Raw genomic sequence first — 23,456 nt, 5'->3', positions numbered from 1 at the left:
GTATGAGACTCCCAGACAAACAACACATCTGAAGAGGGGAGCTTATGGCCACATTCTGTACATTTCTGAAAGCCTGGCTTGGGGTCTCAGCCATGGCAAATGGACCAGGTGCGTGCGCACACACAAAACCAAAAGAAAAAGGGAATAGAGAAAGGAAGGAAAGCAAGAGCTTTTGTTTTTTTTTTTTTTTTGTTTGTTTTTTTTGTATTACAGAAACTGATGTCTGAGGACAAGGAAGGGTAGGAGATAGGACTAGAAGCAAAAAGCTAAATTGGGGAAAGACAAGAAAAAAAGGCCAGAAAAAAATTATTTTCACTCACCAGGACCTCAGAGCTAACAGATCACGATGCTGACTGGGACACACAGCAAATGAGATCTGAGGGGAGGAGAGAGACACAGGCATTATGCGTAGGGGGAGGAGCTTGGAGCTCAAATCCAATGCTAGAAAATGCAGCTGAGTCGGATCTGTACTGGATCCATATTCCCACATGTTGAAGATCAAATGAAAATATCAGATTTACGGTTACTTTTGCCTCAAACAAGGACTTTAAGGGTTACAGTTTCTAATGTATAAATTACTTTACCTGGTAATTCAAAATTAATGGGTGTCACTGAAGACTAATCTGTCTTTCACACTAAATGCTGCTTCAGTCTATACCACCACCAGTCTTTTACCCACAATACCAGAATAAAGGGGAACTTTAGAAAATGTTTGCTGTGTACATGCACCTCAGATATTAAAAAGGAGAAGTAATTTATCTAACAAAAAAGGATCAGCTGTTTATCTTGTACAGATGACAGAAAGAATGCCAATTGGTTAATACACAGGCTCTCTTAATGGTTAGCCCACTTTACTGTCCTATGTTATAGCAACAATAAACATCCGTAGGTATCTATAAAAACATCACTGGGGAGAGCAAATATCTCTAGCAAATTTCAGAAATGTCTTTGCACATGACATTTTAAACTAGGAGCATTATATAGAAATCAGCAACTACTTACCAAAACAGCTAAAATTTCGGTAGCAAATTCTCATCTTATCTGTACCCTACTCTATATGCCTCTCCAATATTTACTAACCTTAGACAATGTGATCTAAATAAGCTCGAAACCTGCTACAACAAAATCGCCAAATTCGCCATAGGAGCTTCCTACCGTACTCGCCACTGTCTCTCACTAGCAGAACTGGGCTGGCTAGAGCTCCCCCACCTCCTTCAATGGTACCAACTCACACTCGCCCGCAAACTAATAAACCAACCGCTAAAAGTCCCATCCCTCCAGAATCTACTCCAACCCTACATAACCACAAGACCACTAAGATCCAGCCACAAAAACCTCCTACAGGTCACAACAGCCATTAACTCTGCTGGAGAAGCATTATTCTCCTGCACTATATGCCAAACTCTGGAACTCCCTCCCATCCTCAGTTACCTCTAACTTCTTGCACCCACTTTAAATCCTTACTAAAATCACACTTCAAAACTTGTTAGATATGCCCTTGCGACCCCCCCTCTAATACCATTCACTCCCCCCACCCACTACCTCTCTCAGCCCCCTATCAACAACCTACTCTTAGCAAGCTTGGCTACTCATGTTCCCAGCTACCTACCACATAATACTAACTTCTTGTAGCAACAACTGCTAATGGCTGTTATGTAACTCAAAACAGTTTGCATCAATTGTTCACTGATGAATCTCAACTACATTTTAACCATGTTTAGTATATGTCACCATATTTTAAAATTGTACTATGTTCTACAGCTGTTTTACATCTGTTTTCTTCTTGTCTTGCGTCCTTAACTGGACTAATGTCTATATTTAAATGCTATTTTTTTAACTGTATAATGCAAATAATAATGTGGAGCTTTTCTCCCCGGGCCTCTGCTGAAAACGGACCTGTGTCCAGTCGGACTCTCCCAGTCAACAAATGTAAATAAATAAATAAATACATTTTTACAAGCTACCCTAGTGGCTTACTGTACACAAAAAGTTAAAAATAATAAAAACTGGTCAGACTGTTCAGGAGTATGAGAGATTAGTAAAGAACTATGCTGCAAAGGATCTAACTATCTGCGTTCTAGGAGTGCCATAGCACTGTTTGGGAATCTACCCAAATGTTATGATTTATTTCTACAGTGACCTTCCCCGATGAAGGTAGCAAATCTCTTTGTAAGTAGGGTCTCTATTATTTCATCGAAAGATGAAATCATTGAACGGCATTTTAAATATTTTATCGAACATGGCATTCATCGAACCATTCTGACTGAGACTGCATTACAGTAGGGATCTGAAAATTTGCCCTTTCTTCACTGTGGTGCAATGTCCGAGTTGGTGCACAAAATTAGCAGGGGGAGGGGGGTCAATGAACGGCAGTTTGATGATCTGATCTTTTGATGATTTAATACAGACCCCATGTGAGCATACTTAGTGTGATAGTAGACCTTCAAACACATGTCACTGTAACAATAAATCTACCCCCCGAAGGCTGTACATGTTTTATTAGACTATTATATAAATGCATTTTCTGGTACTAGTAATAATTTGTTAAAGATAATGGTTTATTATGCTCTCGAGTCCTCATGAGGGCTAGAAGGGACCGAAGAAAGCTTGTTGCAGTGCTGGCTATATATGTATAGGACTTATGCACTAACTACTATACTATGGCAATAGTCTTCCTAGGGAAAAGGGCATTGCTGATGCAAGTTCTGGCATTAACAAGAGACATAAGATGGGTAAGCCCATACGTTATGATTCACTATCACAGTGAGCTATAAACAAAGATACTCTTTATTGCACTATGGCAATAGTCTTCCTAGGGAAAAGGGCATTGCTGATGCAAGTTCTGGCATTAATAAGAGAGATAAGATGGGTAAGCCCATACTCTATGATTCACTATCACAGTGAGCTATAAACAAAGATACTCTCTTCTGGAAAGTATACTGACACAAACATAGGGTTTTTGCTGGCCTTCATGGAGAAATATATACTAACAAATCCCAGTTCTTACCTCTAAATCCAGTATATGCTGATATTCGACAAATTCACTAATAAGATGAGCAGGCCCCATCAGCTGAGTCTTGTCTTTAATCCAATCCAACGAGAACATGAGCTGGTAGAGTTCCTACAAAAAAAATGATGTTCTTCAGCACAAGAAAGACAGGTACCCACAATATAGGAGTTTACTTTATATTTTTAAATTGTTATTAAGAGCCACTGCTCTTTAACCATAGTATCAGGAATAGTCACCTGGGACACAAACATTAAATGATCGTCCCTTCTAGCTGACATTATATAAAATGAGTCAGTAGAACTGAATGAACTGCAGTCTGTTGTAAGCTTGATTATCCATCTATCATCCCAATATCAGAGACACTGAAAGTGTTTACAAAATTACATTATACTGCACATGTTTACAATTAGTTTTACTGGTAGCGTTTATACTGTACACAGTCCACTGTGGACAGGTTTACTGATACATGGTAGCTCATCACAGTATATCTGACAGATGGCTAACTTAAGTCAATTTCATGATGTTTGTGCTTCTCCCCACCCAACCCTGCATAGTTATCAGCTTTTCTCCCAAGTGTCCTCATTTGCTCATACACACGCACACACGCGCGCGCACACACACACCCACACACACACACACACACACACACACACACACACACTTCCAACAAGTTGTCGAACCTGGAAAATGCCAGTACAGCTGATCAAAAATCAGTTTATCGTATTTGTAGGCAGTTTTTGGTTAGTACAGTAGCATCTTTTCCAGTGACACTGACACTCAAATTTCCTAGAATGAGTGTTATTAATTATTTTTGGGAACATGTTTTTTAAGGTACTGTGGATTAAGGGGACTGAGTATGGAGGGCAGATGGAGATAACGTTCATTCCGACCTGTGTGTGTTCACCTAGGTTGACATGTAAGACAACCCAGTTGGTGCCTTTATCCTCTTTATTTTGATATTTAGTTAGTTCAGTTACACTCATGCAAGTCACAATAAAACAAAACTGAACTAACAAACTGAAAATAAAATAAAAGCCGGACGGAAAACACAAGCTAGAATTTATTAATAAAACATTCAACAGTAAGCACTTTCATCTCTAAAAATAAGACTTCATCAGACTGTAAAATGCTTTGAAATAAATACATTTAAATACTAATTCACTTCATCACGACTTACAAATCAATGCTTAAGGCATTTCCTTTTAAGGAAAGCCACAAAATCTTCCCCATCATTAAGACCAGGATGGTGGCAGGCATCAAAACGTACTTGCCAAAAATACTCTAGCCACCCTAATTCATCTTCAGCATTAAATATACTATTAAAATGTTTAATTTCACCAAATACTAAAAATTTGAAATCTACTTTACAAAAGCATTTACAGCGCTTCCCAAGTGCATTTATTTCATCCTTAATCATTGCAGCACATTTATGTTCGTACATTCTCTTATGAAAAAAATATATACTTGTTTTCCCAACTTTCTAAGTTAGTTTAGTCCAGTTTTTAGGTTAATGCTCAATTCAGGGCTGTGTTACAAGTTTCTGTGTTTGCCCATACCTTACTTGGATAGAAGGAAGTTTCTCTGTTCACTGTGAGACAGGGAGCTTTGAGCAGCCTATCTGTCCCTGGAGGAGTGGTTTCAGCCCAGAAATTAGTAGTTTATTGGCCATTTTGGGCTAATTTCTCTCTCTTTCGTTTTCCTGCTATAAAACCCGCATTTGCAAGGTTTTTGTGCTAGTATACAGCTCAACAAGCTCCTGCCTTGTGCCCTGCAGAGTTCTACAGCAGCAGAGAGACAAAAGAGAGACTTTGGAGTGATTAAGTATAATTTTTCTGCATTTTCTTGCTGCCTTTAGCTAATTCCACCTAAAATGCCGATTTTCTAGAGTTTCTGTGATTTCAAAAGCTTGTTTCAGCTACATATTGTACTTATTTTACTGCCTGCACTTTAACAAAGTTGTGTTTGTGTTTAAATTACCTGTTTAACTGTTGTAGGCTACACACTCAAGTGTGATAGCCATTTCTGTGCATTTGAAGTGTTTTTTTTTATTGTATATGCTTTATTTTCTGAAAAAAAACGAAAAAAAATACTTGTTTTCCCACATTTCTAAGCTAGTTTAGTCCAGTTTTCAGGTTAGTGCTGAATTCAGGGCTGTGTTACAAGTTTCTGTGTTTGCCCATATCTTACTTGGATAAGGAAGCTTCTCTGTTTACTGTGAGAGAGGGAGCTTTGAGCAGCCTATCTGTCCCTGAAGGAGTGGTTTCAGCCCAGTAATTAGTAGTTTATTGGGCATTTTGGGCTAATTTTTCTCTTTCATTTCCCTGCTATAAAACCCGCATTTGCATGGTTTTGCACGCCAGGCAGCGCCGGTTAGCTAGGGTATAACTATTCCTGGCTCCACAAAGTCTACTCTTCAATTTTTTGAACTAGACAAAATTTCAACTTAAGCACTCAAATCATTCACTTCTCATCCCTGCACTTGCCCAAAGCTCATAGCAAGCACTAATAAACCTTAGCACTAGACCCCCCCTATACTGTAGAGAAGGACAAGGCTCTCTATTCAAACTTAACAGCCCAATCAGTAAAAAAGAGTTCACTGTATCAATCCAGGCATGTCCAAAGGGCAGTTTCACGTGTACTCTCTAGTCCAAGTGGTGAATCTGGGCATTTTGAGGCAATGTTACAATTGCCTCATGTACACAGACAACCCTCCCCTCCTTCCACCAAACATTAATATATTCGAGAGATGCAATTATACAGACAAACTGGAGGCTAAGCTCTCTCAACCCAAGACTGGACCAGGCAGTCAAGAGGAGAAGGGAATTATTTGCATCACACCACCAGTCTTACATAGACCTATGAAACCAGCACTGGCAAAAAACACACATGAATACACAAAAACATACTCAGAGACTCTAAATAAAAATCTGCAAAAGCAACAGAGATCTCCAAAGCAGACATCCAAGCAACCTCCACCCCCCCCCCAACACAAACCATGAAACACATACTTCAACCAAAGACTGGACCAGGCAGTCAAGAGGAGAAGGGAATTACTTGCATCACACCACCAGTCTGACATAGACCTATGAAACCAGCACTGGCAAAAAACACACATGAATACACAAAAACATACTCAGAGGCTCTAAATAAAAATCTGCAAAAGCAACAGAGACCTCCAGAGCAGACATCCAAGCAACCTCCAACCCTCCAACACAAACCATGAAACACATACTTCACATAACCAGTGTGCCACACAATCACAACCCTTAAGGCAAAATAACATACCCAACACACTAGTAATAGGTGACTCTATAGTCAGGCACACTGACGTTCCACTCACTAGGCTGAACAAGGAGAATGTTACTGTTTGTTGCCTGTTGGGTGGCCAGGATCTGCCACATAACACAAGCACTCAGGTCACTCCAGAACAAGTGCAAATATGACTCTGTCATTGTCCATGTTGGTGTGAATGACCTGAGCCGTACCTCCCTGGACTACATGAAAAGAGACATGGAGGAGCTCTCTGATCACGTAGCCCAGGCTGGTATGACCCTGACCCTGAGTAGCATCCTGCCCTCACCAAGAATGATACCACGGTATAGAGAAAAAAATTATCAATTTTAACAATTGGCTAAGCTTCTGGTGTCATTCAAAGGGGATCCAGTGTCTGTCAGCCTGGGATGACATGCTCGACAAGCCATGCTGCTTTGCTAGAGACGGCTTGCACCTGTCACCCTTAGGCTTTCGAATACTGGTCAAGGCTCTTGCCACCCCGATAGTGCCTTTTTTAGGGAAGGCTCAAAAGACAAACCCACCGCCATAAATAGCACAAGTAACAAATAACTGAGGGTAATGCTGCTCAATGCCAGGAGTCTAAACCTCAAAATGCATGCACTCGAGGCACTCCTCAGTATGGAGAAAATCAATATATATATGCGGGTAACAGAAGCCTGGTTTAAGGCTCCAGAGAGCACCCCAGCACTACCAGGCTACAACTCATACCATACATTTCGGCCACAAAACCCAGACCGAAATACAAAAGGTGGGGGAGTATCCATATTCATCAAGGATACCCACACCTCCAGGTTAGTGGCACAGCACGATGCTTCAGAGATCATCCACGTGCAACTAACAACGGGCAAAACTGCTATTCAAATTATAGCTTGCTACAGATCATCCGCCATATCCCAGGACTCCCACTCCGCATTCCTGGAAACACTGGGAAACAAAGGTCCTACCAAACACCCTGATATTGGGTGATTTCAATTATCCAAACATTAACTGGGAGAACTACTCAAGTACAAACTCCCTTTCCTAGAATTTATAAACTCAAACGCCCTGGATCAACTTGGTTAACACCCCCACCAGAGGTGACAACATATTGGACCTGGTCATCACCAACATGGGCGACCGGTGTTCCACACCGGAGGTCAACTCCTCGCTGGTTAGATCTGACCATAAACTAATCACTCTCGATATCCACATTCCGCCACCACCCCCAGTCAAAGAAACCACCGTGAAAAACTTTTCAAAAGCAAACGTCACGTTACTTAAGACCGAAGTGGGAAGTTTCAAAGCCCCCATGCTAAAGGATAATGCTGTCCAAGCTGCAAAATCCTTTACTAATGCATTCTACGGGCACCTACAAGAATGCATGGATCGTGCTATCCCAAACAAAACCAAGACTCACTCCTCCAAGAAAAGGAGACCAGTCTGGTGGACCCCTGCCATAAAAAAGCTATACAACAGAAGGAGGAAACTAGTACAGAAGAGTAAAATCCCAAGAAGGGAAGACATCCCTGATCAGTATCAGCAAGAAACTACGTTCCCTCATAAAATCATCCAATGCTAGCTTTGAAAGAAAAATTGCCATGGACTCCAAAGATAACCACAAGGCATTCTTTAGCTATGCCAAGATAACCACAAGGCATTCTTTAGCTATGCCAAGAATCTAAGTGGCAATTCTCAGATCTGCTTGGAGTTAGTGCAGAATGGCACAAAATACATTGAACCGACCTATATAGCCAACATCCTGGCAGACAGGTTCAGTGCAAACTTTACCCCCCTCTCACCCCCAAAAGGGCCTATAACTATACCAGAAGAATGTAGAGCCCCTGAAATCACAGACACTCAGTTTAAAACAGCCCTTTCCAAAGACAAAAACACAGCATCAATAGGACCAGACGGTGTCCCAGCTGCGTCCGACATGAGCTCAAAGATGAACTAACCCCTCACCTAAACACACTGTTTAAACTCAGCCTCTCCACAGGCTACGTGCCCACAGAGTGGTGCACAGCAACGGTTATTCCACTCCATAAAGGTGGAGCAACAATGGACCCTGGGAACTATCGCCCTATAAGCCTGACTAGCTTGGTCTGCAAAGTTATGGAGCGCATCATCATGGATCTCATTAACAGACACAATGGAAACCTCCAAACACTGGACCCAACCCAGTTCGGCTTTGTTAAGGGCAGATCATGCCTCCTAAACCTGGTGGACTTCTTTGAGATAGTTACCAAGGCTATAGACGAGGGAAAGGTGGTCCACACAGCCTACCTAGACCTCGCAAAAGCCTTCAACACTATTCCCCACTCAGGTATTATAGACAAGCTCACCATCCTGAACATAAACACCTACGTCACGAGATGGGTTGCCAACAGGCTCACGGACAGAACCCACATGGTAAGAGTTGTAGGAGCTAGGTCAGACTCTAAACCTGTTACAAGTGGTGTTCACCAGGGCTCAGTTCTAGGACCCCTCCTGTTCGGCATATACTTCTCAGAGATACAGGCAAGCATGCCAGACTATGGCTCACCAAGTTCGCAGATGACTGCAAACTAGGGGCTATAACTGACTCTCCAGCTGACACAGACATCCTCCAAAAGGGTCTCACTGAGACAGATACCTGGTGTCAAAACCATGGTCTCAAGCTAAATGCCAAAAAGTGCAGAGTCATCTCCTTTGGAAAAAACAAAGTACCCACAAACTACCACATAGATGGTAGCCCCCTAAATACAGAATACATAATAAGGGATCTGGGGACCCAAGTAGATAGTAACCTCTCCTTTGATAATCACAACCAAAGTGGTTAGAAAATCCTTCTATGTGACCCACCTAATCACAAAAGGGTTTGCATCCAGATCGAAAGAGGTAATTGGGCCCCTCTACACATCACTCATCAGGCACATCATAGAGTACAATGCCCCATTTGGGATGTACCTTATAAGACACCTGCAACAACTGGAAAGACCACACCAAGAGGATCACTGGCCTCAAGCAGATGCCCTATGCAGCTCGACTGAAGAAACTCCAGCTGTACTCAGCTGCATACCGCCTACTCAGAGGTGATATCTGCCTGACATACAAGGCCATGTCCAACCCAGAATTGATGGACATGCTCCACCTAAAGAAAACCATATCCCCTCGAGCCACATGCTCCAGGGATCTAAACCTCACCACAACAATAAATAGGACGTGCTGGAGGGATAGATTCCTGTCCCAGAGACTTCCCATCCTCTGGAATAAGATTCCAATCTACATTAGGCAGAGCTCCTCGCTAACCCTCTTCAAGAGAAACCTTGACAAGTGGATGGGAAACAGAAAGTTTACCCTAGGGATCACTTCAATGGCTCTGCTGGACAGAGGCACAGGGAACTAATCTAAGGGGGCGGCGAAAGCCAACACATTCCAGCTAAGCTTATAAATGCCTTTGGGCAGATAGCCTAGTACCTACCTATGAAGCTCCCTAGTAGTACATCCTACATAAAATGCATTGCAGGAAGAACATATTACTAAATAAACAACAAACCTTGATTTACAAGTATAGCTTCTCTTCATTTCTATACTGTAACCATTAATGCATACTTTATTCACATCACTCAACAAAAGATGGCATAAATTACAATTGTGTACATGCCTGGATTAAGAATATTACTATACACAGGCTTTAGTTTACTTAGAAAGCGATTTTTAAAACTCCTCCTCCTTTTTTGCACAAACACTGAGCCATCACCCACTGCTGTAATAACCTCAGAGTGAAATTTTAATAAATTCCAGGTAGCATTAATAATCCTCGATAGCTTCAGTGTCAGCGTTGTTAGTAATTTGCATGGAGACTCTGTAGTCTACCTGCTTATCACATTTAACTTTCTTACTTTTGTTCACCCTCATTGCATTTACCTCCTCAAACCTATTCATTACCAAATTTTCAGAGTAACCTCTAGTGATAAATGTATTGCATGAACTCATACTTTCATTTTTAAAGTCATTATCTCTATCTGTTAACTCACTAACGCTCATCAGTTTTTAGGATGCATACTACTGTTATGTAAAATGCATTATTCTATAAATCTTTCTTAAAAATAGACATCCTCTTATCCCCCTCTATGATAACTGTTAAATCTAAATAAAAGAATTTGAACTATAGTGCATTGTAAATTTTAAAAAAGAGCTCACACTATTTAAATACACTAAAAATTCATTCAATAAACACACAGAAATGTAAACTGATAAAAATAAAGTTCGAACACACAAAAACGACTACACTGTGTCAGTTTATTGAGCGCGTTCATCAAAAGTTTAAAACTGACTTCTTCAGAATAACAATACTAGTTGCATGCATTCTTTAAATAGCCAGGCAACATCATATGACCACCAATTAAATTTGCTTGTGTAACCTTTATAAAGTCATTGATTCGATTTTATCATCTTGCAATCATAAGAAATGACTAGGAGCTTTCTTGAAAGTTTATGTATGTACATATCTTTAAGGGTGGCTGCTATGACTAAGTTTGCATCATTTAATTGGTGGTCATATGATGTTGCCTGGCTATTTAAAGAATGCATACAACTAGTACTGTTATTCTGAAGAAGTTCATTTTAAACTTTTGATGAAAGGACAGTCCAGTCGTTTTTGTGTGTTCGCCCTTTCTTTTTAAAAATTCATTCAACAAAGGTTTGCCGCCTTTCCATACAAAAATTACATCATCAATAAATCTTTTGAAGAAATTGATGTGTTTAGCATAAATACTTTCAAGAACATTCACCTTCTCCAACCCATACATAAATACATTTGCATAACTAGGGGCCATAGCAGCCCCCATTGCTACTCCATTGACTTGCTGGAATAGTACACTGTTAAATTCAAAAAAATTAAAACTTAAAATAACATCTAATATTTCCATGAGGAGGCTTACTGTCTTCTTCTTATTCTTTCGGCTTTTTCCCGGTTAGGGGTCACCACAGCAGATCACCTGTCCACTCATGATTGGCAGTGGAGTTTTTACAGTGTCGAGTTTCCAGCCCAGCGCCCAACATTCCACGGAAGGCACACACATGCATGCACTCATGCCTAAGGCCAGTTTGGAGTATCCAATCCACCTACAGCATGTCCTTGGGATGTGGGAGGAAACCAGAGCACCCGGAGGAAACCCACGCGACCACAGGGAGGACATGCAGACTCCGCACAGAAGGCACCCCAGCCGAGGATTGAACCATACAACTTCTTGCTGTGAGGTGGCAAATGCTAACTACTGCACCACTGAGGAGGCTTACTGTACCATTTGAAAATTTGTTAGACTTGATCAATTCAAACCTCACCCTCTCCATCACTTCACCATTAGGTATAACCGTGTATAGGGATTTAATGTCTAAGGGTACCAACAAATCACCTTTATCCACTTTCACATCCATTATTTTCTTTTTTAAATCAAAAGAATCTAACATATGAAGAACCTATTTCCACAACCTGTTGCAAATGTTTATCTACAAATACTGCCATTGCTCGTTTTTTTATTCGTATTTCTTGCAACTATTGGCCTCGTGGGCGGGTATCCAAATTTTTATGGATTTTTGGCAAACCAAAAATGCTACTCATTTTAGGAGCTTCAATTAAAAAGTAACATCTTATCTGCTCAGAAATACATCCATCCAATTTTTTATGGATTTTTGGCAAACAAAAAATGTTACTCATTTTAGGAGCTTCAATTAAAAAATAACATCTTATCTGCTCAGAAATACATCCACTTAAAAAACATTCTTCAATTTGAGCATCTATAAAAGAGTATGCCTTTTTTACTTCTAAAAATGTTACCTTCTTAGAAAAATCTATATCACTCAACATTTCTTACATTTTCAACACATACTTTGCCCTATCCAATACAACTAGGGCATTGTTTTTATCTGCCTTGGTTACTAACACACCTCACTGTTATTTAACAGCTCATGTAACACCTTTCTTTCAGTAGCTGTTAAACTGTAATAGTTACATACTCAGATTTATTTTTTAAAAGTTCTATAATCTTAACTCACTTACCATTAAAAACAATTTTAATTCCTTTTTTAAAGGAGAATTATATACACATGATCTTGCACATACAGTAGTGTTATTGTTAGTATTGGGAAACAAACATTTAAAATTCCAACTTTCACACAATCTCAGAGAGTTAATTACATCACACTTATCTGCTCTCTTGGGCTGGCACAAAATTCCAGCCTTTGCTTAAAGCATTACATTTTAATCATTTAGACTTAAACTTGAAAGATTTACAATTTTAAACAAGTCCACAGTACCTATTATTACTGCCGATAATTGCCCTTGTTGTTACAGTTCTTCCTCGGAGCATTCAAAATCCCTCTGCCCCTCTCTGTAGTTGATGCTACTTGCGCCCAAGTCCTGTTTTGCCTGCCATGTTGCTGAAACACTTCTCAGCTGATTGTTGAAGCCTTTCTGAAAAACCGCTTCTGCATCGTTTTTATCATTTATAATATTAGGCAGCTGGTTGCATTTTGTTGTGCTCATTTCTTCTGATAGCACTATTCTCTTTTTTATCTGCAATATGCTTAGATTTTCATGTCACATTCTTCTGGGCAGTACTAGAAATGCCAACAGCATTTCCTGTTGTAGACGCCAACTCACAAGCTTCCTCGACACACCCACTGATTGGCTGTTTTCTACATTTCCCTCATAATCAGCCAAATCTCTTCTAAACTTTTTCATTTTACATTCGAGTAAAAAGCTCATTTTTTTAATGAGCTCATCTCGAATAGTTATAAATTTGGCATCAAAGTTCTCCACTGACAAGTTGTCTTTTAACTTGAAAAAAGTCTCTTGAATTTTTCAGTTTAATACCGCCATCCTCTGCTTGTTAAAACCTATTAACATCTCCACATATTGCAATTGCAGTCTCATTTTTTCATTCAATGCAACCCACTTATCCAGGAAATCAGAGGGAATATCACTTCCTATCAGCATGACAGGAACCCTGAGCCCTTTTGGTACCCTTTGCACTCACAGACACACTTCAAAATAAAGGTTGCCCCACTGCAGCCTTTTCAGTCTCAATAAGCTTTTTTCCAAACATTTAAAAGCATCATTTAGATTTGGAACTCTGCAGTTCGTACTCATAGACGCTGTTCCACCAAAAGGACCAAGAGTCGGGGCTAAGCAACCCAATAGGGCTTCATCAAACCTCTGAAACCAACACTGGTACTCGTATTGTTCGAAATCACAGTCTGACTGACCCGACCTTCTTGATTTAAAACAATGAAGCCGTTTGGCATGTCATTAAGTGTAAAACCAGATGGCAAAATCAGAAAACTAGAACTAGCTTGCTTATCTCATAATTGTATCAAAAACAAACCACAATAAAACAAAATCGAACAAACTGAAAATAAAATAAAAAGCCAGAAGGAAAATACAAGCTAGAATTTATTAATAAAACATTCAACAGTAAGCACTTCATATCCAAACATAAGACGACTTCAGACTGTAAAATGCTTTGAATACATACATTTAAATACTGACTCACTTCATCACATGACTTACAAATCAATACTTAAGTCCTTTCCTTTCCTTTTAAGGAAAGCCACAAAATCTTCCCTATCATTAAGGCTGATAAAGGCAATGCCCTAGCTGTATTGGTTAGGGCAAAGTATGTGTTGAAAATGAAAGAAATGTTGAGTGATTTAGATTTTTACAAGAATGCAACATTTTTAGAAGTAAAAAAGGCATACTCTGTTATACATGCTCAAACTGAAGAATGTTTTTTAATGGGTTGTATTTCTGAGCAGATAAGACATTATTTTCAATTGAAGCTCCTAAAATGAGTAAAATTTTTGGTTTCCAAAAATCCATAAAAAATTTGGATGACCCACCCATGAGGCCAACAGCTGCAGGTAATATGAATAAAACAGACGCAATGGCAGTATTTGCAGATAAACATTTGCAACAGGTTGTGGAAACAGGTTCTTCATATGTTAAAGATTATTTTGATTTTAAAAAGAAAATAATGGATGTGAAAGTGGAAGAAGGTAATTTGTTGGTAACCTTAGACATTAAACCCTATACACTGTTATACCTAATGGTAAAGGGATGGATATGGTGAGGTTTGAATTGGTCAAGTCCAACAAATTTTCAAATGGTACAATAATCCCCCTCATGGAAATATTAGATGTTATTTTAAGTTAATTTTTTTTTAATTTAACAATGGGGGCTGCTATGGCCCCTAGTTATGCAAATGTATTTATGTATGGGTGGGAGAAGGTGAATGTTCTTGAAAGTATTTATGCTAAACACATCAGTTTCTTCAAAATATTTATTGATGATGTGTTTTTGTATGGAAAGGCAGCAAATCTTTGTTGAATGAATTTTTAGTGTATTTAAATAATGTGAGAGCTCTTTTTTTAAATTTATGGTGCACTATAGTTCGTATTCTGTTAATTATTTAGATTTTAACAGTTATCAAAGGGGATAAGCTAATGTCTATTTTTAAGAAAGATGTACAGAATAATGTGTTTTTACATTACAGTAGTATGCATCCTAAAAAAACTAAAACCAATATTAGTAAAGGACAACTGATGAGAGTTAGTGAGTTAACAGATAAAGATTCTTCTTCTTTCGGCATTTTCCCGGTTAGAGGTCGCCACAGCGGATCACCTTTCCGCTCATGATTGGCAGTGGAGTTTTACAGTGTCGAGTTGCCAGCCCGGTGCCTAACCTTCCACAGAAGGCACACACTGACACCTAGGGCCAATTTAGAGTGTCCAATCTACCTAACAGATAGAAATAATCACTTTAAAAATGAAAGCATGAGTTTATGCAATAAATTTATCACTAGGGGTTACCCTGAAAATTTGGTAATGTATAAGTTCCAAGAGGTAAATGCAATGAGGGTGAACAAAAGTGAGAAAGTTAAATGTGATAAGCGGGTAGACTATAGAGCCTCAATGCAAATTACTAACAGTGTTGACACTAAAGCTATCAAGAAGATTATTTAGGCTAACTGGAATTTATTAAAATGTCACTCTGAGGTTATCACAACAGTGGGTGATGCCCACTGTTTGTGCAAAACAGAGGGAGGAGTTTTAAAACTCTTTCAGAGTAAACTAAAGCCGGTGAATAGTAATATGTTCTTAATCCAGGCATATATAAGTGTCACAATTGCAATGTATGCCATATTTTGCTGAGTGGTGTGAATAAAGTATGCATTAATGGTTATAGTATAGAAATGGATGGAAACTATACTTGCAAATCAAGGTTTGTAGTTTATTTAGTAATATGTTCTTCCTGCAATGCATTTTATGTAGGACGTGCTACTAGGGAGATTCATAACAGAATGTACGAACATAAATGTGCTGCAATGATTAGATGAAAGAAATACACTTGGGAAGCATTATAAAGTTACTTTGTGCAAAGCAGATTTAACATTTTTATTATTGTGTGAAATTAAACATTTTAATAGTATATTTAATGCTGAAGATGAATTAGGGTGGCTAGAGTATTCATGGCAAGTAAGGTTGGATGCCTGCCACCTACCTGGTCTTAATGATGGGGAAGATTTTGTGGCTTTCCTTAAAAGTAAAGGCCTTAAGCATTGATTTGTAAGCCAGGTGATGAAGTGAGTTAGTATTTAAATGTATATATTTCAAAGCATTTTACAGTCTGATTAAGTCTTATGCTTAGAGACAAAAGTGCTTACTGTTAAATGCTTTATTAATAAATTCTAGTTTGTGTTTTCCTTCCGGCTTTTTATTTTATACTCATGCAAGTACATATATATATATATATATTTTTTTTTACTAGCAATGAAGCACCTCTGCCACATACCAGACCAAGTATTTTCTCATTGTGCATACAGTAGCTGTCTGCTCCGAATGTTTAAGGACAGATGTCATCCTTCAGCCAGGTGTGTGAAACAGATAGTATAATTCATAAACTTTTTTTAACCAGACTGTATGTATCAAATAATTGTATCTCTTCAAGTTTGTCCAGTGAAACTAGCCCAACTAATAAAAAGAATGACTATAGAACATTATTAGGTAAAATAAAGGGAAGAATCAAGCTTACAGACTGGAGAATAAAAAGAAATTATGTACTCACCATAACGTTCCATCTGAGTAGGTAACTTCATTTGTTAGCAACCTGTGGGTATTGGATCTGACTTCGGATCCGAGCCGGCAACTTTCCTAGCCAAAGATCCGAGCTCCCAGCTCCTCCCCTTACCCATAATGCTCTATCTCCCTCTAACCCTCAGATCGAGTTTGCCCTAGTAACATAGAACATCACTGAACTGAAGGAAACTAACTGACCTTTACCAAATGTCATCGGAAGTGGCATATCCTTATCCATCAAAAATTAACTAAAAGGTCCGGGGGATGGAGGGAGGGTTGGTTGCTGACAAATGAAGTTACCTACTCAGATGGAACCTTAAGGTGAGTGCATAACTTCTTTATATGAAGTAGTTAACTTCATTTGCTCAGCAACCTGTGGGACAGAGTCCCCAGCTACCAGTAACTTGGGAGGTCCTATGGAAGGATATTCCGGAGCACTGCAGAGCCGAACGATGCACGTCCTCTGGATATTAGGTCCACTTTGTAATGCATAATAAAGGTATGAGAGGAAGCCCAAGTAGCTGCTGAACAAATGTCATCCAAAGACACCCTCGACCAGAAAGCAGCAGAAGTAACAAAGTTCACACTGGGGATCACACCAACAGCACTACTAGATAGGGGCCAAGGGTACTAGCTGCTAGTACAAGGGTCTAGGGAACAACTAAAGGGGTGGTGAATACCGCACAACGCGGCTGGGCTAATATATGCCTTCGGGCAGATAGCTCAGTACCAACCTATGAACCTAAGTAGCCACAGAATGGGTAGAGTGAGCTCGGACCCTCGGGGGCTCAGGTCAGCCAGAGCTTCTGTATGCCAGAAGGATGCATTGGGAAATCCATCTAGCTAAGGATACTTTAGCAACTGGTTTACCCAGGCACGATTTAGCAAAGGAAACGAATAGTTGATCCGATTTTCGAATTTCAGCTGTTCTGTTTAAGTAAAAACACAGCTGTCTATGAACATCTAGACAATGAAGTCTATACTCTCCTTTGTTCTGATAATTAGGGAAGAAGACAGGTAGATTAATGGACTGATTAATGTTGACTTCTGAAGCCACCTTAGGTAGAAAGGAGGCATTAGTCCTGAGGGAAACCCTGTCCTTATGAAAAATAAGATAAGGGGGCTTACTGCAAAGAGCGTGAAGTTCCGATATCCTTCTGGCTGAAGTAATGGCAATCAAGAATGCAGTTTTCCAAGATACATATTTTAAGTCAATTGAAGCTGCAGGCTCAAAGGGGGACCAGTTAGAGCCTGTAGAACTAGTGTCGGATCCCAAGGAGGGACTGCATCTTTAACAGGGGGTCTTAACAGGAAGGTTCCTTTTAGAAATGTCTTGCAAAGTTTAGAGGAAGCTAGAGGTCCGAAATTGTCCCCCACATGGAAGTGTGAAATGGCTGCCAATTGAACTTTAACCGTAGAGGAACTAGCCCCTTGATGGAAAATATGGGATAGAAAGTCGAGGACTGCTGGGATAGGAGCAGTAAAGGGGTCCAAATATCTATCCTGGGCCCAGATAGAGAATCGCTTCCATTTACTCCTGTAGATTTTCCTGGTAGAAGGCTTATGAGCGGCCACCAGGATGGCCTTAACGGAGGATGATATACCGGGAGTCCTAGCAATTAATGGAACTGGATCAACCAAGCCGAGAGCTTGAGATTGTCCAGGTCGGGGGTTTTCAATCCAAAGGGGCGAGAGATTAGATCCGGGATGGGATCTAAGATCCAGGGAGGATGTACTAGGTGAGACCGTAGGTATGGGAACCAGGTTTGGCGAGGCCAGAATGGGGCTATTACGATAACTCTGCTCCCCAACCGATGAGCTTTCTGCAAGAATTTTGTCATCAGTGGAAGAGGAGGATACGCATAAAGAAGACTAGATGGCCAAGCATGAACCAGAGCATCTCTGGGGACTTCCCCTAGAAGGGGAATTAAGAGCGAAGAACTGACTGCACTTTGTGTTCGAAGGCGACACGAACAGATCGCAGCAAGGTCAACCCCATCTGATGAAGATCTGTTCCGCTACTATAGAGTTCAGAGACCACTCATAAGGTGAGAGGATAGTTCGACTCAACCTGTCCGCTAGAATGTTTGACCGACCCGGAATGTGCGTTGCTATGAGAAAGCGGTTGGTGGATATCGCCCATTCCCACACTCTCATGGCCTCTCGGCAAAGAGGGTAAGATCTTGTTCCCCCGTTTGTTGATGTACCAGACTACTGACATGTTGTCTGTCTGAATTGCAGTTGTCCCTGAAGGAAGAAGGGTATGGAGAGCCTGCAACGCTAGAAGCACCGCCCTCATCTCCAGGACATTGATATGCAACAAGGTCTCCGTGTAAGTCCACGTGCCTTGGACGGATCTGCCCATGAAATGCCCCCCCCACCCGAGGAGAGATGCGTCCATGGTCACTGTGGCTTGGGGGGGGGCATGGAGAAGGGGCACCCTTCCCGAAGGTCTCTGGCATGGAACCACCAAAGTAGGGATTCCCTGCAAACCTTGCTGAGGGGGATAAGTGTGGACAGGGGATGACATAGGATGGACCACTGGACCTGTAAAGTCCATTGAAGGATTCTCATCTTCAGACGTGCAATCGGTAGTAAATTGATGGCCGCTGCCATGGACCCCAGGGCCCTCAGGACTAATTCCGCTGGGGGGGGGGGTGATGAATGTAGGAGAGTCAGAACATGAAGTTGTAGGTTGCGGAGTCTGTCCATAGTCAGGAAAGCTTTGGCTTGTATAGTGTCTATCCTGGCCCCTATGAAATCCAGGATCTGAGTGGGTGGAAGGCAGGATTTCTTGCGATTGACTGTGATCCCTAGGTGGTGGGCTAGATGTAGGAAGTACTCCCTGCCTGAACATAATAGATGCTTTGTGGGGGCAGTTAAGAGACAGTCATCCAGGTAAGGAAAGACCTGTATCCCCTGAAGCCTCAGGTGGGCCCCTAAAACTGCCATGACCTTGGTGAACACCCTGGGGGCTGTGGTGAGACCAAAGGGTAGGACCCTGAACTGATAATGGTTGGCTCCCAGCTGAAAGCGGAGAAACCTCCTGGATCGTCTGTCCATTAAGATGTGGTAGTACGCATCCTTGAGGTCTATCGAGCACATCTAGTCGCTCTCCTGTAAGAGTGGGAGAATGGATTGCATGGTGACCCTCCGGACCTTTTCCTTGGCGACTGTCAGGTTCAGCGTGGACAGGTCAAAAATCTGCTGTAGGTCCCCCATCTTTTTTGGCACCAAAAAGAACCTGGAGTAAAAGCCTGATCTGGATTGCCCTAGGGGGACATGCTGGATGGCTCTTTTTCTTAAAAGTTCTCCTATATCGAAGGCTGCTACCTCCCTCTGATTGGGTGGGACATCTGGGAGAATCCTCGATCAGGGGGGGTGTGAGGAATGGGATTGAATAGCCTCTGGATATGATTTGGAGCACCCAGCTATCTGTTGTAATGGACTCCCAATGTGCGCCGAGAAGCGTCCCCCGACTGCCTCCAGAGAGAAGCAGCCGGGCAACCCCTCAGGGCTGCTGCCGGGCCGATCGGAAAAAGGTTCCCTCGACCCAAAATTCTTCTGTCCCCCTTTGCCTCTGGGCCGGCATCCAGCTTGTCCTCCTCTGCCTCTGAAGGACAAAGGGTCTGGAGCGAAACGGGATTGTTGAGTTTTCCGGAACCACATCTTCTTTTGTCCTCTTTGGTTCCTGGAAAAGGACCTCTGAGGAGCCAAGAAGCGGATCCCGATGGCAGACGTCTTCCCATCTTTCTCACTCTGGAGAAGCGTATCGCGGGCAGTTTTGCCAAAAAGAGTAGAACAGTCAACCGGGGCGTTTGCGAAGGATGCCTTGAAGGGTTCCATAAAGTCGCAGAGACGGTGCCAGGCTTGTCGACGCAAGACCATGCCTGTTCCACTGGCTCTAGCTGCTCCCTCCGTGGCATGGGAGAGAAGCCGCATAGACGTGTTAGTAATCGACTTAAGAGTGGCCATTCGAGCCGAGAAGGATCGCTTGTCCTCGGTCGACAGACTCTGGGGGGTGATCCAATGTACTCTCTGATTAGGTCCCGCTGGAGCTGAATTACATGTGCCATGTAGTTCAGTGATCTCACAGAGAAGGTCGCTGAAGCGAACACCCGCTTTCCAAGACAGTCCATCATCCGAGACTCTGCTGTGCTAGCTCCTTTTTTGTGGCAGCCGCCACCACCATAGCATCCACTGGGGTACCCTTGCTCCAAATTGTCCTGTCCATGGGAGGGCTAAGGATCCTGTCTGGTCTCTTGGGTATTGGCTCGACAGTGTCTGGCTCCTTCCATGCCCTGGTAGTAATGAGGTCCACCAGGTATTGGCGGGGGGGACACCCAAGAGGTAGAAGGGCCTGCATCAAACGGCTCCAGAAACATGGACTCATCCAAGGAAGGTTTTTAGGCAGACCATCCCCCTCAAATGCATAACATTTCCATGATGTCTCCAAAGGAGACGTCTTCGGGGCGTGACCTTGGGGAACCTTCCCCTTCCTCTAAGTCCGTGTTATCCATGAGGGACTCAGGTGAGTCCAAGTGCCTCCTCTTACACTTACGTTTGTGAGGGACCTCCTCGGGGGACTGTCCGAAGAGGGCTCACCAACAATGTCCTGTTCCTCTACAGGAACCATCTGGGACGTAGGCGCAGGCTGTCCCTGGGGCCGGATGATGGAAGAGAGGCCCATTTGAGAGGGAATAGCGGAAGGATCCGTAGCAAGAGTCAGGGGTCTCGAATCCCTCGAGAGGACCCCCTCCACGACGTCGAATGCAGAGGGTGAACTGCTCTCCCTGGGATCCGAAAGCAGTCCCCTCGGATCCAGAGTGCGGATCGGCGCTGGAGATGATCCGATCAGATCCAAAAGGGTAGTGCGCTCTGACCTCAAAGGAGCCGGGGGCCCACCAACCCCTCCGGATCAGACACCCAACTCACGGCTCCGAGAGCTCAGATCCAAAAGGGGATCAGAGAGACTACTAGAGGGCACGGTCGGCGCCGAAGGAAACATTGTCGGCGCCGTCACCCCGGCTCCGAAGCTAGTCAGATCCGATTGCCCCGAGCCCCGAAAGAAGGTCGGAGAAGGAGCAATGGGGGGTGAAAAAGGGGGTCGAGCTCCCTCCTGGAGGGGGGGGGGGCAAGAGCACTCCCATCTGCAGTTTGGCCTGGAGAAATTGACGCATCATCCGGTCCATATCTGCGTCGGATAGACTCCTGGTCGATCTTGAAGCCGCCGAGGCTGGCCGGGAAGACCACCTGTATGACCTCGCAGGTGACCGGGTCTCCTCCTCTGGCTCCGGGGAGAAACGTGGAGAACACAGCCGAGAGGGGGAAGATCTGGAAACCTTAAGGGGAGAAACAAGCTGTTTAGACGGCGGGCCCGATGAAGCTAACTCGGACTGCCTGTTGTGGCTACGGTGCCTATCTTTCTACCTTTCCTTCTCTCTCCTATCTCTTTTCCTGCTATCCCTTTCCTCCTGGACCAAAGAGGGAGGTTGAGTCCCGGTCAGGGGTTCGGAAGCAGTAGGTGGGGCAGCTGCAGCAGCGGCTGGTGCCACAGAGGAGGAGGAAGACGAAGTGGAATCCGGGGGCAAAAGGCCCACCAGGATCAACTTCATCCTCCTATCCCTTAACACCCAGGGATTAAAGGCTGCACAGATAGTGCAGCCTGAAGAAAGGTGGTTAACACCCAGGCAAATGGCGCACCGAGTGTGGCCATCCACCGGGGAAAGTTTATGGCCACATTCGGTGCACTTTGAAAATACTGATTTTGGGCTTTCGGACATAATAAAAAAGGAGGAACAGCCCTCCCCCCCTCCACACACACACACACCTTCACACATGCAGACAGGGGAGGGAAACTAACGTTTAGTGTCTAAGAAGCTTTTAAAAACTACCCAAAGAGAATGGGAAACACACACAACAAAATTTGAAACTTTAAGACAGATAGAAAAAACATGAAAACTGACTACCTCACAACACCCTCGCTAGGAGCTCATTCAGAGATGCTTAAGGAAGCCGCGGCAAACGAGATCTGAGGGTTAGAGGGAGATAGTAGAGCGTTATGGGTAAGGGGAGGAGCTGGAAGCTCGGATCTTTGGCTAGGAAATTTGCCGGCTTGGATCCACAGGTTGCTGAGCAAATGAAGATAACTACTTCAGATCAAAAAATCGCTTCAGCCACAAAGGACGAGTAAGTATCACACAGCTTCTGTATGCGCGTGGGGGGTGTAGATTTGTAAAAGTACAAACTAAATGCCATACAAAACACTTTCATTTACACTTGTCTTAAAACAATGAAATGGTGTGAGAATGAGCATAGAATAATGAAGTACCATCCAAATACACACAAAAAAACAAACTTTCATTCACCTTAACTACTATACTCCAAGAACAGATGTCCAAAAATGAGAACAAAAAACTTAAAAACAGGAAGAATAAAGAAATTTATTAATTTTCTATATACGAGAGACCACTATCACAGTCTTTCTCTGGAAAACTTTTCTTAATGGCTTTTTAATTGTTTCTAAATTACCTTGTGCATATTACCCTTGGCCATGTGGTAAGCAAGGAAGTTGTACCAGTACATACAATCCTCTTCTTCTGGCCCTGGAGGGTTCTCTTTATAATACTTCTGATACTGACGGACCATCTTTGAATGAAGTTCCTGATGTCAAAAGCAATAAACAGAATTAGTTTAATATGTCTATCTTACTTTCGATACTTTATAGATAACAATGTCAGGCAGGCATATATTATATATTTTTGTCTTTTTACAAATTGCCCTCATGAACTATATTGGGAGATGAGGAAGTATTGAAAAGTGAACAACCTGAAATGAATCTGTCTATCATCTACAGCTTTAATTTGTCACGTATTAACAAATAAGTTGATTTTTGCAATAATCATGCAAGAGTTTTGCGGCAATCCCTAGATCTTAGTATAATAATCAGAATTTAAGACCCAGAATTCCTGAAAGATATATAAAAGATTGGAAAATACATTTAGCAATATAAAAAGGCAAAGTGTGCTATGTATGGGTAACTATCAGAAAGATTCTG

At 42.1% G+C, this 23,456-nt stretch overlaps 1 protein-coding gene across 1 annotated transcript in view; it reads right to left on the bottom strand.

The window, feature by feature from the left end:
- APAF1 (apoptotic peptidase activating factor 1) overlaps nt 1–23,456 on the bottom strand; it is a 2,040,921-nt gene that overhangs the window by 1,414,121 nt on the left and 603,344 nt on the right. Inside the window, exons 9-10 of the mRNA XM_044087206.1 lie at nt 22,931–23,062; nt 3,008–3,121 (exon numbers count right to left, since the gene is read on the bottom strand). Of these exons, the coding sequence (XP_043943141.1) occupies nt 3,008–3,121; nt 22,931–23,062 (246 nt within the window). The remainder of the gene's footprint in view (nt 1–3,007; nt 3,122–22,930; nt 23,063–23,456) is intronic.

This window comes from Protopterus annectens, chromosome 11.part0 (assembly GCF_019279795.1).
Source record: "Protopterus annectens isolate FY-2018-M chromosome 11.part0, PAN1.0, whole genome shotgun sequence".
NCBI lineage: Eukaryota > Metazoa > Chordata > Ceratodontiformes > Protopteridae > Protopterus > Protopterus annectens.
Note: the sequence above shows the minus strand (reverse complement) of the source record. Positions and strands in the feature narration are given on the sequence as shown.